General features: G+C 35.7%; 3 protein-coding genes and 5 non-coding genes across 8 annotated transcripts; 1 reads left to right on the top strand and 7 right to left on the bottom strand.

The window, feature by feature from the left end:
• The first annotated feature begins 58 nt into the window (after nt 1-58).
• Nucleotides 59-3,514, top strand: LOC132312125 (proliferating cell nuclear antigen-like). The gene is made up of 4 exons (XM_059810380.1): nt 59-1,156; nt 2,322-2,474; nt 2,626-2,723; nt 2,915-3,514. The coding sequence occupies exons 1-4, from the start codon at nt 838-840 to the stop codon at nt 3,398-3,400; spliced, it is 1,056 nt and encodes a 351-aa protein (XP_059666363.1). The 5' UTR covers nt 59-837; the 3' UTR covers nt 3,401-3,514.
• An 813-nt stretch (nt 3,515-4,327) lies between these two features.
• Nucleotides 4,328-9,665, bottom strand: LOC132312122 (probable sugar phosphate/phosphate translocator At3g11320). Its single transcript, XM_059810378.1, has 4 exons — nt 8,888-9,665; nt 7,983-8,086; nt 7,606-7,834; nt 4,328-4,852 (listed from the first exon to the last, which is right to left on the bottom strand). Exons 1-4 carry the CDS (start codon nt 9,326-9,328, stop codon nt 4,706-4,708), a joined length of 921 nt encoding a protein of 306 aa, XP_059666361.1. The 5' UTR covers nt 9,329-9,665; the 3' UTR covers nt 4,328-4,705.
• A 1,997-nt stretch (nt 9,666-11,662) lies between these two features.
• On the bottom strand, nt 11,663-17,720 carry LOC132312124 (large ribosomal subunit protein eL33w). The gene is made up of 5 exons (XM_059810379.1): nt 17,593-17,720; nt 17,461-17,496; nt 17,102-17,330; nt 16,508-16,550; nt 11,663-11,956 (listed from the first exon to the last, which is right to left on the bottom strand). The coding sequence occupies exons 1-4, from the start codon at nt 17,622-17,624 to the stop codon at nt 16,509-16,511; spliced, it is 339 nt and encodes a 112-aa protein (XP_059666362.1). The 5' UTR covers nt 17,625-17,720; the 3' UTR covers nt 11,663-11,956; nt 16,508.
• On the bottom strand, nt 12,910-13,002 carry LOC132315542 (small nucleolar RNA SNOR75). Its single transcript, XR_009483723.1, has one exon. It is a non-coding gene; the product is annotated as a small nucleolar RNA SNOR75 (small nucleolar RNA).
• Nucleotides 13,555-13,647, bottom strand: LOC132315543 (small nucleolar RNA SNOR75). The gene has a single exon (XR_009483724.1). It is a non-coding gene; the product is annotated as a small nucleolar RNA SNOR75 (small nucleolar RNA).
• LOC132315544 (small nucleolar RNA SNOR75) lies at nt 14,073-14,165 on the bottom strand. Its single transcript, XR_009483725.1, has one exon. It is a non-coding gene; the product is annotated as a small nucleolar RNA SNOR75 (small nucleolar RNA).
• On the bottom strand, nt 14,686-14,777 carry LOC132315539 (small nucleolar RNA SNOR75). Its single transcript, XR_009483721.1, has one exon. It is a non-coding gene; the product is annotated as a small nucleolar RNA SNOR75 (small nucleolar RNA).
• LOC132315541 (small nucleolar RNA SNOR75) lies at nt 15,017-15,109 on the bottom strand. Its single transcript, XR_009483722.1, has one exon. It is a non-coding gene; the product is annotated as a small nucleolar RNA SNOR75 (small nucleolar RNA).
• Nucleotides 17,721-17,874: the final 154 nt, after the last annotated feature.

Genomic DNA, 17,874 nt, shown 5'->3' with positions numbered 1-17,874 from the left:
GGTGATGGTGTGATATTCTTTTGGCTCAGCTGTGGCTGCACTTTTCCGTTTGTCTGAAAGAAATTATGAACCCTAACAAAGTAGGAACGTTGCCATGAGTTGGACGGTCATGTAACCTAATTTTCTTTTGTTTTCAGTTTTGTTGTTATGGAAATCAAAGTCTTTTGAGCTAGGTTAAGGATTTGTTTGATGCTGAGTGTAGAGTTGAATTTCAATCTCCTTACATTGTATGGCTGGAATTAATTTGAAGACTCACAAATCAGCAGAATATATATTTTATTTGAACTATGCGACGTCAGTGAGATCTTAATCAAGTAATGATATATAATATATATATGTGTATGTGTATATAGTCAATGGGATTCACTTCAACCATGGATTAAACAGTTCTATAATCAAGACCATCCCCAGTTTATTGGATTAAGTATGTTTTTTCATGGATAAAGGATGGTGGTACTAATTGAAACAGATAATTTTCAATAAGATAGAACTCAAGTCTTAATCTTCGCATGCCAAACTTTTTCAGAGTAATTTTTGAGAACGGTAAGACAGTAACTAATAAGGGCCAAGCAGTAACAATTAAAAAAACACACCAAAGGGGGTATACTAAGTTCTCTAATTCACATTCCCAGCGACACCGTCTTCTAACTTTTTTGGCGGGGGTTTTGGCGGGAATTTATCTTTCCCGCCAACGAAGCTATTTTCTCTCTCTACCTATGTTGGTACTAGTATAACACTCGTATAGCATAAAGATCGATACAACTCCCTCTCCTCTCTTTCTTTCTCTCTATTCTGCCCCAGACGGTTGGTGGTGTTGAATCCAAACGAACAAGAAAGATGTTTGAGCTAAGGTTGGTGCAGGGGAGTCTGCTGAAGAAGGTTCTGGAAGCGATCAAAGACCTGGTGAACGATGCGAACTTCGATTGCTCAGCCACCGGATTCTCTCTCCAAGCAATGGATTCGAGCCACGTGGCGCTGGTGTCCCTCCTCCTCCGATCCGAGGGCTTCGAGCACTACCGGTGCGACCGCAACTTCACCATGGGGATGAATCTCGGCAACATGGCCAAGATGATCAAATGCGCCGACAATGATGACATTGTCACCATCAAAGCCGACGACGGCAGCGATACTGTCACCTTCATGTTCGAAAGCCCCTGTATGCTACCCCATTGACAGCCTCTCTGATTTTTATTCATATGCATTTTTTTAATAACTGTGTATAATAATTTTTAGGGATTTGTTTGATTATTTTTTGTTTTTGGTTTATTTTCTTCCTTCCAGTCCCCAAAGATATATTTTCTAAAATGTAAATATAGTAGGTATTATCTGAATATATTTTTCCTTTTAACTGACTCCAGAACTTGGGATATATAGTTGATTAATGAGAACCTGTACCATTTATGAAAGAAAGAAAATATATTAGCAGATGATAACAAAAAGAGGGAATTTTTTTGAAAAAGCAATGTCCAAGGGGTAGGTTTATAGATTGAATGGTGGGTTGCAAAAGTTTGAAGGTACCACCAGTAAGACTTATTCAGTGTCTTTTTGGTTTTTCTCCATGAACTTCTTATTTTTGTTATTCTGCATACATATCAAAGTAATTGGTTCTTTGTCGTCTCTTTGATTCTATTGAAAGTGGTAGGAGTTTAAAGAACTTATAAGCCTCGAAAAATGTAGCTTAGTGGTACTTCTTTGCCTTTCAAAGTGGAAGGTGAGCGTTCAAGACCGCATTGATCCAAAATGGATGTGCCAGTAATTTTTCCGTTTCTTGGCTTAATTTCCCTATACAAATCAGATCAACGGGTTTCTTTGTTTATTTATACTTGATGTTTTATGTTCAATAATCCTTACCTACAATCTTTCCAATGCTCTAGTAAAACCCATTCGTTCCCTTGTGCATGCTTCCTAGGGATGCAACTCCGACGAATTGGTCGGGTTGAGGTGTCAGTCTAGACTCAACCCAAGTTACGAAGCCTTCATCCAAGTCTAACCCAACCAGACATTCAATCCAAACTCTCCAACCCGAGTTCAATTCCCATTAAAATCTTTTAGCTTTGAATTGTGTTTGGGTTGCACTTCAGATTGATCTCAAGTTACAATGGGGCAAAATTTTAGTTAATTGGTCAACCTACTCAAAGAAATAAAAAATTCCAAGCTCAGATTTTAAAGCACTGCTGACCCCCTTGCCATGGAGATCAAATTTGTGGGGGTTAAATTTCAATTTCACACCCCCCCTCCCTCTTTCTCTTTACATACTTCAGTTTAGCATATAGACCAGTAATTTATCTGTTGATAATTGGTTCAACTTCCTCGGCATGCAGCTCAAGACAAGATTGCAGATTTTGAGATGAAGCTGATGGACATCGATAGTGAGCATCTTGGGATTCCAGAATCAGAATATGAAGCCATTGTTAGGATGCCATCGGCTGAATTTGCAAGGATTGCCAAAGATCTCAGCACCATAGGAGATACAGGTATAAACTGTTTTATCATCAATACTATATTTTTTCTCCTTTTGTTCCTTAATTCTTCTTTTCTTTCCTATTTCCTTGTAATCGTTATACCCTATTTTATGTAACAACATAATTCAGAATGCTCATTGCTAGATTTAATGGTTTGTTATAGTCGTGATATCTGTGTCAAAGGAAGGTGTGAAGTTCTCCACTAGAGGTGATATTGGAACAGCAAATATTGTCTGCAGGCAGAATACTTCAGTTGACAAGGTTTTTTATTTCTTCAAATCTTTAGGACAAATGCAAAACTTCTACTAAATGCTTTATTTCGACAGATAAAATTTTTACTTATTGATCAAGACATGGGTTCTTCAATTTTCTGTAGGAAAATAAAATGACATTTTTTGGGGAGTAACTAATTGTAATATTGGTCTTGCTTTTTCTTGTATAATAATTTGCAGCCGGAAGAAGCTACCATTATAGAAATGCAGGAGCCAGTTTCATTGACCTTTGCACTGAGGTATATGAACTCCTTCACAAAGGCCACCCCATTGTCAAACCAAGTTACAATCAGCTTGTCTTCAGATCTGCCTGTGGTGGTTGAGTATAAAATTGCGGAGATGGGTTACATCAGGTTCTATCTGGCTCCCAAGATAGAAGAGGAGGATGCCGAGGCTTATGTAGAGACCAATACTAAGGTGGAAACCAAGACCAAGAAAGAGGCTAAGCCTAAAGCAGGGACCAAACCTAAAGTGGAGTCTATGGCTCTGGTGAACGTAGAGCCTGAAGAAGAAACTAAGCCTCCAATTGAAATCACGCCCAAGACAGAAACCAACGGTGAAGTTCAAGTTATGAACATGGAGCCTGAAGTGGAAAGCAAACCTCTGATTGAAACCAAGCCTAAGGCAGAGACTAATGGTGAAGCTGAAGTTATGGAAGTTGAGTAGTTTCGTCATACTTGACTTTAAATATGATTTAGCATTTTGGTAGCTTAACGGCTTGAACATATTGGGGGTTGTATTTTGTATGCCAGATTAAGTAATGTATGGAAAACCTTGATATCTTGTTCCTCTAGTTTTAGTGTACTGGCCATGCATTTTGTGTGCATATAGCATGAAGAGTAAAAACTAGAGGCAGGAATCAAAATAGATTGTGGAGTTCATATGAGTTATGCAACTTGTAAAATGAATTCCATTTTAGTCTGTCTTGCTTTCGGTGAAGAGTAGGATTAACTTGTTTGCTCGGACAAAGTGCATGAGTCAGGTTTGATCGTGATGGACTATAGTACTGCAATTTGGCTCGGTCCTGTACTGATATCGTCACATAATTTTTGGTGGGTGCTGCATTTGCTTCGATAATAGAATTGGGGCTGCATTAGAAAGTTGTCTTAATACTTCAACCATCATCCTGTTTGAAGTGCATTAATCCTCCGAAATGAAATTGACTTTAATGATGCTTTCAGAAATGGTTCATACTTCATGCCGCTACCATTGCCAAAAACCGTAGAGAAAAAACTAATATTGCCATATTGTACGCGTTTAATGTTAGCTTCTGTGTAGTAGGTGAGGCTTTTGTGGATAGGCTAACAGTTGTTTGGATGGAAGTAACCAAGGCAAGTTTGATAATCTTTCGAAGTTCTGTTAATGGCTATCAGGAATTCTCAGAAGCCATAGCCATTAGCCCTCACTTGAGGTTTTTCAAAACTCAAATTGCACAAGTTACTATCATTCACCTAGAACAAATTAATGATGTAGTGCATGTACTATCCCAATGATTGAAGTTCACGATTTCTGGTGCTTGGACGGCAAGGATTCAAAGCATTGGCAATCGGGTTCACTTGTAAGCATGAAATACCGTACAAATAAACCAAGAACTGGTAAAAATTGATATCTGTATCTTTCATTCATTAATTTCTATGAGAACATGTTTATAACATACTGATTCTGTTGGTTCAATTCTACAAACTTTTCCCGAAAGAATAAAAGATAAAAAAAGATCTTCCTCAATATCCCCGAACTGAGAAAAATAAAGAGAGAAATCAGTATTTATTAGAACTTTCTACTCCGCCAATCTGGTGGTTGTTGCTGATACATATGGAAACCTTATCCCCACGTCTGTGGGCAAAAAATTAGAATTTTGAAGGCAAATTCCATGACAAGAACTGCAAGTAGATCTTCTGACTTGCCACCATTTAGGTTTATAAAAAGCCAAAATAGATGGAATTTGCACCTGTGCTCTCCCAGACTAGTCTCTTATTTACTACGCTTTTTAGCTTCGCTGTAGAGGATAACCCCAAAGACAGTGAGCGTGTAGCCAAGCATCCCAGTCACTGAGACGGGATTTCTGAATATTAATATTGAGACCACCACAGCTACAGCCCCTTTTGCATTTCCAAGGACCTGGAAGTACCAATGAGAAATTGTTATCAATACAGATGAAAAGCATCTGAAAGCATGTTTTGAAAGAATTTTTTTCTAAAGAATGAAAAGGGGAAGTGCAGCACGCTGATAAAATGTGTCTAGAACTTTAATGGGCAAACCACGATAAAATTTGATGTTACTAGTCTATACAATAACTTGTGTGATGTTTACTATTAAAAAGGGCATATTTGCCAGGAGAATATTTTGTAACCCTCCCACCTAAAAGCAATCTCACTTTATTGCACTCTATTCTCAGATATGGATGAAATTTGGATAGTCAGACCAACTCCTGCTGCAACTAGAAAAATTGGTGCTGAAAGGTAGCAACCTAACTTACAGAAGAAGGTGGTGACCTTAATGCTATCTCAACATAACGGAAAAGGACCTAATTTTTCAGTCTACTATGATGCACAATGGAATTTTTTTTTTTTGGGAGCCAATCAAAGAGACTACCAGAAACACTACCAACAACAAATTCAAAAGGGAATTGATATTAACTGAAAATCTGTGGTTATATTGACCAGACTTGGCGTACTCAATTACTTTTAATCATTTAACAAAATCAATCAATAGTCAGTTGGCATGAGAAATTTTTGTATTGAATTTTGAATGAATTTCTCTATCAAATATAATCACCCCATATGACTATGAAATGGAATATGACATCAGAATAATTCTTATTTACTCTGGATGGAAATAATAATTGTCCTTGCGTTAACACAAGTCCTACAGATCTTCCAACAAAATAATAAATTAAACAAAATCAGGTTAAGATCTATTCTCCTCAATAAGTAACAAAAATTGAGGGGGAAATTTTTTGAAAGAGCTTTAATAGCTACACACCAAATAACCAACTTTTAATTCAACAAAATGCCTTAACTGACTTCTCAGTGTCTGCTTAATGAATCATTTTTCTAACAATGTCGACCTATATCTTTTGCTGGCCTTGTAACACTTTCAAGTTGAAACATTTAACTTTTTACCAAAGCATTAATAGTTTTCATTGCAGAGAACCTCTTATTGTAGACGGCTAAAACAACTTAGACAACCTCTCTCACATTGTCCTCAATTAGTGTTGCATTTGACTTCAAAATGCGATCAACTTATTCTAGGTTATGTTGCTCTTCCAATCATCCATCTGGACCTCCGAACTTTATGTTTGCTCTTCTATGGCACCATTATATATAAAGACACTTTGACATGTCACACAAAATATCTAATTAATACCTAGGCGAGACGACAATCATTACCTCAACTATCGAAGAAACTTATCAACCAAAAGAGGAAGAACTTTTTATTGTTAGAATCTTTCAAAAAACTACCCAGTATATCAACTACAGCAGTCAATGGGGTATACCAAGATCCAATATCAACGCGACTTCAATGCAAGTTCTCACATAACCCAAGATATCCTAAGATGAAAAAAATGACTCCATACCTCCCAAGCCACCTAAAAAATGCTGGATAATACAGTTAATCAGTTACCCATCCTTCGTGGTATACACCTATTGGAAATGTCAATATACCTTCATATTGTATGGTTTGTTGTTAGGTATCTTACACCTTGCTGCATTCCAAGCAAAATTGCAACTTGGAATATAAAACCTTCAAATATCCATCCTAGGAACTAGGACATGAAATTCCCCTTGGAAAGAATGAATAATATTTCGGATAAAATGCTTCAGATCTTCACAAAGCACCTATTTAAGTAGTTTCTCAAGAACCCCCAAAACTAGTTCCAACTACCATATAGCTTTCTAAAAGCGAGAAAATTCCATAATGACACGGCTATCATGATTCTAATGTTTTTCATTTCAAGGTCCTTCCAATTAGCAGAACTAATTACACGACCTCATGGGACCATATACATCTGTAAAGTTAGGTTATGTGTCTAGGTGTTGGATTTATGGTTTACTCCATATGCAAAGATCCAAAAACATTTTACAACTGTATGAGTTCTGCAAGTTTCTTTTTTCTTCCATACCTACGTTGAAATCGGGTGTCTATCCATCGTTATTAAATTCTACAAGAAAACTTTGCTCATTTTGAGTATGCATATATCACAATAATGTATCAAGAAAGTACTGGAACCCATAGTGAACAGGGAATGCATTTCCTATCTTCCTATTTCTCCAAACGTATTTACGTGTTTAACAAATTACTCAAACCATATCTACATTGTGATGCTACCATTAATGGAAATGGATGCAGACGTTGCGGAAAAACACAACTGTTCTTCATTGTGAGAGGGACAAGCCATTTAGCTATTCTTCATTGTTTTCTACTCTTCAAGATTAGAACTAAAGCATCATTTACTCCATAATCACAGAAACTAAAAAATAAAAACAAAAAATAAACACACACACACGAATTAGGCCCAACAAAAACATCAGAGAGGAAAATGAAAATCTTAACAAACATAAAAACTGACAGAAATGCAACACTAATCTTCTCCAACACTTCATATTCTTCTTCTTTATTTTTTCCCCATTAGAATTTTTTTTTTTCATTGGCATTCCCCATGAGATTAATATTACTGCAAATTCAACTTTAACACATTATGATATCAATAAAAATTAATATGATCCCAGCTTACAGTTTTCTTTGAAAGGAACACAACTGATTTAATGTGGTTCAAATACTGAGCCTGAAGCAATGTTTTAATAGCAAACACAAAGTCAATTCAATCACAAGGGAAAAAAAAGAAGCTTAGAACAGAAAAGGAAGCAAACCTGTAGAGTCAGAGCACTTGTGTGTTTTGTGACCAAAAAATTGGTCAAATTGACAAAATATGCTAGCGCAGAATTGAATAGCAGATACCAGATGATCCTCGTATCATCTCTGGCAAGTGCAAGTGTGACACCAACTACATTTTCTTCCATAATGAGTGTTGCAGGAAGTAGAAGTACAACAGCTATTGGAGCCATGTACAGGAGGAGGTTCATGGAATTCAACTTCTCCCTAAAACAAAATTACAAAAAAAATCAATATTAGTTTCCAGATTCGGAATTAATATAAATGCAAAACAGAAAAAAGAAAATAAAAATCCATTGAATTCACTCAAATGTACATCACTCGACTACGTACAAAAAAGTATAAAATTCATTACCCTTCAGAAGAAAGCAAAATCCCCTGAAGCACAGATTTGAGTGCCCTTGCAGCCGTAGCACCAATGCACATTATAAACCCAAAAAGATGGAAACTTGGCTCCCCCTAAGGCCATAAAAATAGAAAGAAAACAAGAATCAGAGGCAAGACAGTTTGTTCCAACAAAATAATTTTTCCTTGAATGGGGTATTTTATAGGAAGAAAAACAATAATTTACAAGTGGACAACTGAGGGCATAATAATGGCAGAAACTTCCAAAATGTACGAATTAAACCAGCTAAGATGGGATCCAGACTAAGTTCCTTATATGGTTCATTCATAATTGAGCTCACCAACTAAATGAAGAAATCATTAGTAATCAAGGGTTCCTCAACCTAATTGATAGTCTCACAGGAGTTGTCAAAACTCACAGGTTGCTTAAATCCATAAATTCCACTAATTCAAACCCAAAATGCAAAAAATAAGATTAAAATACACCATTCTTTTAGTTGCCTAGAAAACTTAAAAACCAAAAAGAAACTAAATGTTTCATAATGTAGGACCAAAATGAGCAAAATCCTCCAGGTAATCAAATCCTAATTGAACCATATTTGGCTTCTATTGTAGTGAGGAATTCAAATTCTGTAGAATCAAAAGAACATGAAACCCAAAATTCACAATTTTCATTTTTCTTCTTCTAAGACCCACAATTTCCCCATCAACTAAACAAAGGGTAGTTCTTTTTCCCCTGTTCCTCACTTTGTTTAAAAAAAGAAAAAGAAAAGAAAAAAAGCAACTGTAAAAAATTAATTCATATCATAATACCAAAACTTAATTGCAATAGCTATCACCAACGATGCAACCAATAATTGTAGTTTAATACAGAAAAATAAACATTGATTTACGTTAAACATATGAGACTCTTACCCCGCTGGCGATGATGACTCCAGTGACCACAGGAATGAGAGTGAAATAAACGAGCCAAGCCTCCCTCTTCAACGTCATTAAATATGCAAACACAGCCGTGAAGAACGGAGTCGTTGCTCCGATTGCCTGATTGAACGAAACTGGTAAAAACCTCAGCGAGATGTTACCGCTGACAACAGAGGCACAAAAAATCATACTGAGGGCAGAAATCTTCAAAAATTGCTGGCGAGATCGGATTGTCTGCATAGGGACCATCTTCATCCACGCAATTGCAATATAGCTGAGCAGAGAACACGCAGTCATGTGGCACATGGTGAGGAAGATAGGGTATTTGAAGCCATAGTTGCTGAGCAAGTACTTATTCAGTAACAAAACCCCAATGTTGGAGGAGTACCAGGCCGCCACGAGCCCGATCGTGAACAATCGGCTCGAGCCCTTCATCTCCGACCTGGCCTCAATTCTATCGAATTGTATCACAGGAATGGAATCTAGAGAGAGAAATTAAGAGCAAGAGAGAGAAAGAGTTATACTAGTTAGCGCTGGAGAGAGAGGGGGACGTAGGAGGACGACGACAGAAGAGGAAGACTAAGAAAGATCTGAAAAGCATTGGCCGAAGAATGTAGAGAGAGAATGAGATCATGTTCGTCCATGGATCTGATACAATTTCATGTCATGAGAGAGAGAGAGAGAGAGTGGTGGAGTTTTGATGCCGACCGACGACGAGTTTGCGGGGAGAGAGAGTCCTTTTAAACCAGAAGAGGTAAACGCGCGTGGGACTTGGAGAGAGAAAAGTAAACTAATATTTATTGATTCATTTTGTTTATTTATTTTTAATGATTCTTTGAATCGTCTTTTACATGTATGCAAAGGGTGTGCTTTTACTTGTACTTTGGTTTGTTCTTTAATTTTTAAATTTTTTACTAGGGTTTTTGTATGTAATTTTTATTTTTATTTTTATGTTTTTTTAGTATATAGTTGTTGTAAAATATTTATAAAAATAATTTAATTATCAATTTTTAGCAACTTATTTTTGTCATATATATATTTTGTCTAAAAAAAGAAAATATTTGAATGTCGACTTAATAAATGAGCAATTAAAGCTTTCGTTTTTAGGCATATCAAGTACTTTAATTTTACCTTAATTATAAAATTTATGGTTATTTTAATTGTCAAACTATGCAGTTACTATAAATTTTTGTGACTATGTGAAAGCCCTTGTTGATATAATTACCGTTACTGTTACTAACGAGTTAATTAAGTGGATCAATTAACCGTCAATGTTAGGCATCTACCCTAAATAAAATGTGAGATGTCATTAAATGATCTCTCTTGGATTTCATATGACTACTCTAGTAATCAATAATGTCCATCAACTAATTTTGTTGCATTTAATATGAACTATAGCACCACTAAGTATTGTTCCCTTTTATTTATTTATTTAAGATATGATATTTAGAATTATGCTTAGACTTAATTGACGACTGTCATTCATCGTGAAAGAATTAAATTCGAATGTGAAACAAAATTTATTAAATAAAGTACATTATAGGAAAAAATAAAATCTCATTTTTTTTGGTAGTTACTCACTCAAATCACAATTGTAACTAAGAGGACATGACCTTTCAAGGTTCGGTTTAAAATTCCTGTACTTTTTAGGTATGTTTTAACTATTTTCTGTTTCTTGGACATTTTATGTTCGAAACGAAAATTTATGATTCATGTTGAGCATGCACGTGCGACATTTACGTTTCCTTCAATTAGGGAAATACTTCTTGCATTTTAAATAAACGTTTGTTATGCTGTTTAAAAATTACTGTTCAAAATGGGTTAGTGTCTTTGTTATGCTATTTCAAAATTACTGTTCAAAACATGTGAATTTTGGATAGTTCAATGGGTTAATACCTCTATAACATGTAAATTTTGGAGTGTCAAACTTTGACTCTTTATATATACTACTTTAATTAACTTCGACAATTTAAATTTACTAATCTAACTTCTATACTAATCTAACTTCTTGTTAACTCAGTGAATTGTCTCCCGTAAATTTTGGGGTGTCACTTAGACTCTATGCCTTAAAAAAATAATAATAATAATAAAAAGTATTGCGCCTTTCCATTTTTAATTGCAGCACCATCATGACAATAGAACTTCTATATTATGAAGTCAACACCCCTATTCGTATTAAAACTATATCAGCCCCCCCCCCATACAAGCTGCATAAACAATACATTAAATAAAGGAAATAAGGAGTATCGGATTTGTTGAAATGAACGGACAAGTATCCTGTCCTCTCCAGAAAAGGAGAGGTCTTACACACCGGCCAACTATTGATAATCATTACTAGTAAGAGAATCCAAAATAAGGAGTATCGGATTTGTTGAAATGAACGGACAAGGATCCTGTCCTCTCCAGAAAAGGAGAGGTCTTACACACCGGCCAACTATTGATAATCATTACTAGTAAGAGAATCCAATTCAATGGTTGGTTGGTGTGCAGAACCTCTCCTTTCCTGGAGAGAATCTTTGTCCGGAAATGAATTGTATCCCACTACTTTAGTTTCTTTAAAGGAATATATACAATAATACATGGTGCAAATCCTCCACAGTACATCGAAGAGGATCACCTCTCCAAACACGTTAAAGCTAAATTATAAACCAGATTGGTGCTTCCAAATGCAACATAAATATTTGTAGGCCAACTCTTTCATGCTAAGAGGCAAAAATATAGTATAGCACACAATTGGGAATGAATGGAAGTTTCAAAAACCAGGAACAATTCTAGAACATGACAATCTTTTACCAAAATTCGCTGGAACAATCCATTTCCAAGTAAAGAAACACATAGACAGGTCATGTAAGCGGAGGCAACAAAACAGGTCAAACAAATGTTCTGTCTGTAACTAGTCGGGACACAAACAGTACGAGAATAAAGTACTAGTGTAGCTCCAAAAAGAAAACTACAAAGCAAAATGCAGATCCAATCTATCGCCGGTGACCTCAATCTGGGATGCAAATCCTTCTGGAGCCACCAATGACGACCTCAATCTGCCATTTACACCTTCAGCGGGAACTGCAATGGGAAAAGAGAGATATAATTACCCAAAAAATAAAAATGAAAAACTAAACTTGACAAAGAGATGTATCTAGGTAAATTCAAATATATAAACAGCAATTGGCAACACATAGCAGCCCAAGAACCAATACTTTCTTTCCAAGGTTTTCCAAGGACATCTCAAAAGGAAACCCCATAGATATCTTCATAAAATCCAAAAAACAGCATTTACTGATAAATTAGTTTACTATCCAAAGACCAGTTAACTTAAAAAGATTGCTACGACTACAAGGGAAAAAAAAAAAAAAATCTAATTTATTTCTATAGAAGACACAAGGGACATGATTGAAGGATCATGAACTGATTACATGAGGATGGCGATGTATTGATCATGACACTGATAGTAATAACACAAATCTTCAAAACCAATTGTAAAAATTCAAAAGTATGCAACACATACCTAGTTCCATAAAGAGCACACCATTTTGAGTATCATTGGATATTAATAACTAGGGTGAATTACACTCACCTCCCCTGTAGTTTCACCTTTTCACCCTCAGATGAAACTTTTGTGAAAATACCTCTGACCTCGTCAGAGTTAGTCTAGTTAATGTGCCAAACAGAAGCTGTGAAATTGTGTTTATACCCTCACTCTAAAGACCAAATTTGATCATTCTTCTATTATTAATTTACATATCTTAGATTTTGTAAATACACGAAGAGTGTCTGTTCGTACTCATTTGTTTTTCCAACAACTATACTTGGTTCGCGAGCAAGCCTTTCCAAAAATTACAAATATGTGCAATCCCGAATTGCATGAATTCATTAGCTGTGGTGGAAACGATGAGAATTTTCTCTGTGGGGAATAGATAGAATATGCAACAATAATTCTGATTATATTAAAAACAAAAACAAAAACCATTATCAAAACATAGTAGTGGATTTTAAGAAAAAAAAGGATTAGGAGGGGTTCCTCTCAGACAAATGCCTCGATTTGTCGTCATGATTGAATGGAATGGATTGAAATCGGACTCGTCATCTTATCCATTTGTTCATCACCGAGAACCACAATCCCTTTTCAGTACACTTATATAGAAAGAAAAAATAAACAAAAAATACAATAAAAATTATATTAAGAGAAGAAGAAAAGATAAGATTATAAAAATAACAAAGAAATGATGGATCGAAATCAAAGCAAAGCTAGACTGATTGTTGTAATAGTTTCAAAAATATAAAAAAACATAAGCAGTATTGAAGGAGGACCAATAAATGACTGAAGTGAAAGTTAATGAAAATAGTATAAAGTACAGCTTAAAGTGTAGGCTACATATCAGGGCTCCGGAGTTTTAACGGCAGGATCCAAGTAGGACGTTCTTACATACAATTCAGTGAGAGAGAGAGAGAGAGAGAGAGAGAGAGAGAGTCCAGTGTGTGTGTGAGAGAGAGAGAGAACAAAAATGGTTGTATGAATTTGAGAGAGAGAGGGTGAGAGAGAGAGAGTGCAGTGCGTGTGTGAGAGAGAGTGCAGTCAGTGCGTGCGTGCGTGCGTGTGAGAGAGAGAGAGAACAAAAATGGTTGTATGAATTTGAGGGAGGACAAAAAGGATTAGGAGGGGTTTCTCTCAGACAAATGCCTCAATTCGTCGTCATGATAGAATGGAATGGATTGAAATCGGACTTGTCATCTTATCCATTTGTTCATCACCGAGAACCACAATCCCTTTTCAATACACTTGTATAGAAAGAGAATATAAACTAAAATACAATAAAAACTACATGAAGAGAAGAAAAAAAAAGAAACTATAAAAATAACAAAGAAATGATGGATTGAAATCAAAGCAAGAATGATTGTTATAATAGTTTCAAAAAAATATTGAAGATACAATGGTCAATGCTAGGACCAATAAATGACTGAAGTACCTGAAAGTTAATGAGAAGAGTATAAAGTATAGTTTATAGTGTATGCTATATATCAGGGCCACGGTGTTTGGATGGTAGGATCCAAATGGGAAGTTCCTATATACAATTCAGTGAGAGAGAGAGAGAAAGAGAGAGAGATTCCAGTGTGTGTTTGTGTGAGAGTGAGAACAAAAATGGTTGAATGAATTTGAGAAAGAGAGACGATTAAGAAGGGTTTCTCTCAGACAAATGCCTCAATTCGTCGTCATGATTGAATGGAATGGATTGAAATCGGACTCATCATCTTATCCATTTGTTCATCACCGATAACCACAATCCTTTTTTTTTTTCTTTTTTTTCTTTTTTTCATAATTAAACCCTTTTCAATGCACTTATATAGAAAGAGAAAATAAACTAAAACACAATAAAAATTACATAAAGAAAAGAAGAAAAAAGAAAACTATAAAATTAACAAAGAAATGATGGATAGAATCAAAGCAAAGAAATGATGAATTGAAATCAAAGCTAGAATGATTGTTGTAATAGTTTCAAAAAATAAAAATAAAAAAATAAAAAATATTCAAGATAACAATGGTAGGACAAATAAATGACTGAAGTACCTGAAAGTTAATGAGAAGAGTATAAAGTATAGTTTAAAAGTGTAGGCTATATATCAGGGCTCCGGAGTTTAGACGGCAGGATCCAAGTGGGACGTTCTTACATAAAATTCAGTGTGTGGGAATGTGTGCGAGAGAGATAGAGAGGAGAGAGAGAGTCCAGTGTGTGTGTGTGTGAGAGAGAACAAAAATGGTTGTATGAATTTGAGAGAGAGAAAGGATTAGGAGGGGTTTCTCTCAGACAAATGCCTCGATTGTCGTCATGATTGAATGGAATGGATTGAAATCGGACTTGTCATCTTATCCATTTGTTCATCACCGAGAACCACAATCCCTTTTCAATACATAAAGAAAGAGAAAATAAACTAAAATACAATAAAAAATTATATGAAGAGAAGAAGAAAAAAGTGGGACGTTCTTACATACAATTCAGTGTGTGTGTGTGTGTGTGAGAGAGAGAGAGAGAGTCCAGCGTGTGTTTGTGTGAGAGAGAGAGAGAGAGATAAAGAGAGAACAAAAATGGTGGTATGAATTTGAGAGAGAGAGAGAGGATTAGGAGGGGTTTCTCTCAGACAAATGCCTCGATTCGTCGTCATGATTGAATGGAATGGATTGAAATCGGACTCGTCATCTTATCCATTTGTTCATCACTGAGAACCACAATCCCTTTTCAATACGTATACAAAGAGAAAATAAACTTAAATACAATAAAAAATTATATGAAGAGGAGAAGAAAAAAGAAAACTATAAAATTAACAAAGAAATGAAGGATCAAAATCAAAGCAAAGAAATGATGAATCGAAATCAAAGCAAGAATGATTGTTATAATAGTTACCAAAATAATAATAATAAAATATTGAAGATACAATGGTAGGACCAATAATGGACTGCAGTACCTGAAAGTTAATGAGAAGAGTATAAAAAAAGTTTCTAGTGTAGGCTATAAATCAAGGCTCCGGAGTTTGGATGGCAGCATCCAAATGGGATGCTCTTATGTACAATTCAGTGAGAGAGAAAAAGAACAAACATGGCTGTATGAATTTGAGAGATAGCAAGCTTGGTGGTTGAAAATTTGGAGGGAAATGCAGAAAAAGGAGAGTCAAAAGTACCTACATAGCAGAACTAGAAAGGTACTCTTGTAAATGTAGCGCACTTAAGGGCACTTTGGTCACTACAATGTTTTTTTAACCCCTCAAACAGTTGCTTAATGATAGGGGAGTCTCTGATTTTTTCAAAACCTCGAGGGAGGTTGACTACGATTTTGACCAATGTTTCATCTGAAGGTAAAAAGGTGAAACACAGGGGAGGTGAGGGTAATTGACCATAGTAACTATAATCAGAAAAAGTATATAAAAAATTAAATGTTGAACAATATAGAGCCAAAAAAACTCTAAAAGCCATTAGAAAAAGCAGTGCCTATTGACTAAGTTCAATGACAATTGACACAACAATGCGTGGGCATATACATGAGATACGGTTGAAGGAAAAAGAGCAAGGGAAGAAGAAAAGCACAGTAGATAGAGTAACACATCCAACTAAATTATTAAGCATAGATGCAAAGAAGCAATTTTCAGCAGAATCATGTCAAGAACAAAGGATAAATAATTAACTGTGTTCCACCTGTTTCAACAGAATTGTTCATTAATCCTCCAAATATTGATCATGTCCCCTCAATTAGCTTCAGACTGAAATATCTTCCTACACCTAAACTTTATTCTAGTTTCTCTCAAGGAAAACATGCCAATAGAAACCAGATCCCATAAAATAGAATTCCAAGCAAAGAGGGGGGATAAAACATGCTTCATTGCAAATCCAACTAGAAAGGGATATTACATTAGTAAATCACATTCATTGCAAACACAAGTCCAAAACCATAATGTCAAATTTATTTATCAAAGTATGCACTTTCAAAACAAAAACAATCTAAAGAGGCAAATCAAATAAAGCAACTACATCAATTAAAATAAAACCAAAAACAAAACAGATCTAAACAATTATCCCAAAACAACAGACAATTGGTTGAGCATAAAAAAGTGGTTATAAATTGATAATACCTCACATATTACTTGGGTACATGAAAACCCTGACCCTAGCTCCCTGAGAATAACAATGATTTCATGAGTCAAAATTCAATACATCATTCATAAAAAGAAGCATAAAGACATGATATACATGGAACACTATCCAAAATGTGCATTTAAGGCCCTCAAGTTACAATTAATAAAAATTCAACTCTCAATCCAAAAAAAAATGTCATGTTAGATAAAAACTAACTTCGTAACTCTTTCAAGAATGTACTAAAATGTACAAAAAAGCCTATGCTTCAGCATACTAAAAGTGGTGCTCATGCTTGCTCAAAGTAGTGACTTACTTGAGAGGAGAGCTATTTGGTAATTATTATATTTTAAGGGACATTTATTTTCACATGGTTTATAGCTATAAATATTGTATATAATTTTATATTTTGTACATTGAACATGGTTTTACCTCTAATTGCAAATTTGAGAACTTTTTTTCCCGAAAGCTAAAGCAAATGCACACACCCACGGCATGACCGGGATAGTGGCCCGGTGGTAAATTTGAGTGGTTTTCCGTGTGTGTATGAATCATGTATACAATCTGGATATTAATTAGTTCAGTAGTAGTACCATTGATTTAGGAGGGAGATTAGACTTGAATTTAGCTCGAACAACCCCAGTGTTACCATGAGGCCTAGTCACCTTGCCCCAAATGCATCGGTAGTGTGACCCGTCCTTCTTCACCTTAGCCTTGTAGATGTAAGCCATGCGCTTCCCGAGGTACCATGACACCTCCTCCTTCGTGTTCACGCCCTCGATCTGAACCAGCGACGTGCTTGGGTACTGATTCGACTTCGACCTGATACCAATCCACACACAACAATCAGTACTAACCCAATCAGCAAAAACAAGCCCTAATCGCAGCAGCCAAAAAAAAAAAAAAAAAAAATTTAAACATATTGAATTTACTGATATCGATTATATATCACCTCTTGTAACCTAGAACAGTTCCTCTGACGTAGAGTCTGAATCAAAACATGAAAATAACAAGGACTGTTAGTGTATATACATATATATATATATAGCGATGATGAAAGTAGGGGATGATACAGATCTCATACCTGACACGCTCTCCTTGGCGTCCCTTCACCATTTTTGCTAGAGTGTTGGGAGACTCGGTGAATGCAAGAGATGCGTACAAATAAGAAGCCCTAACCCTAATATGGAAGATTGGATTGCTACAGGGGAAATACGACTTGTCTTTTAGCACAACTTGGATGTGGCCTAGCAGGCCCAGATTTCTCACTAGGTTTGGGCAGTCGGAGTAAGGAGGAAATTGGTTTGGAGTTGGGCTGGGTTGAGTGGCACTGGAGCTACACCCATGGACCAAGATGTCCTTGTTG

This window comes from Cornus florida, unplaced genomic scaffold, assembly GCF_030987335.1.
Source record: "Cornus florida cultivar Cherokee Brave unplaced genomic scaffold, ASM3098733v1 CherokeeBrave_3.0.0_Hap2_Chr06, whole genome shotgun sequence".
Lineage (NCBI taxonomy): Eukaryota > Viridiplantae > Streptophyta > Magnoliopsida > Cornales > Cornaceae > Cornus > Cornus florida.
The sequence above is the reverse complement of the archived record's forward strand: the minus strand, read 5'-3'. Positions and strand labels throughout refer to the sequence as shown.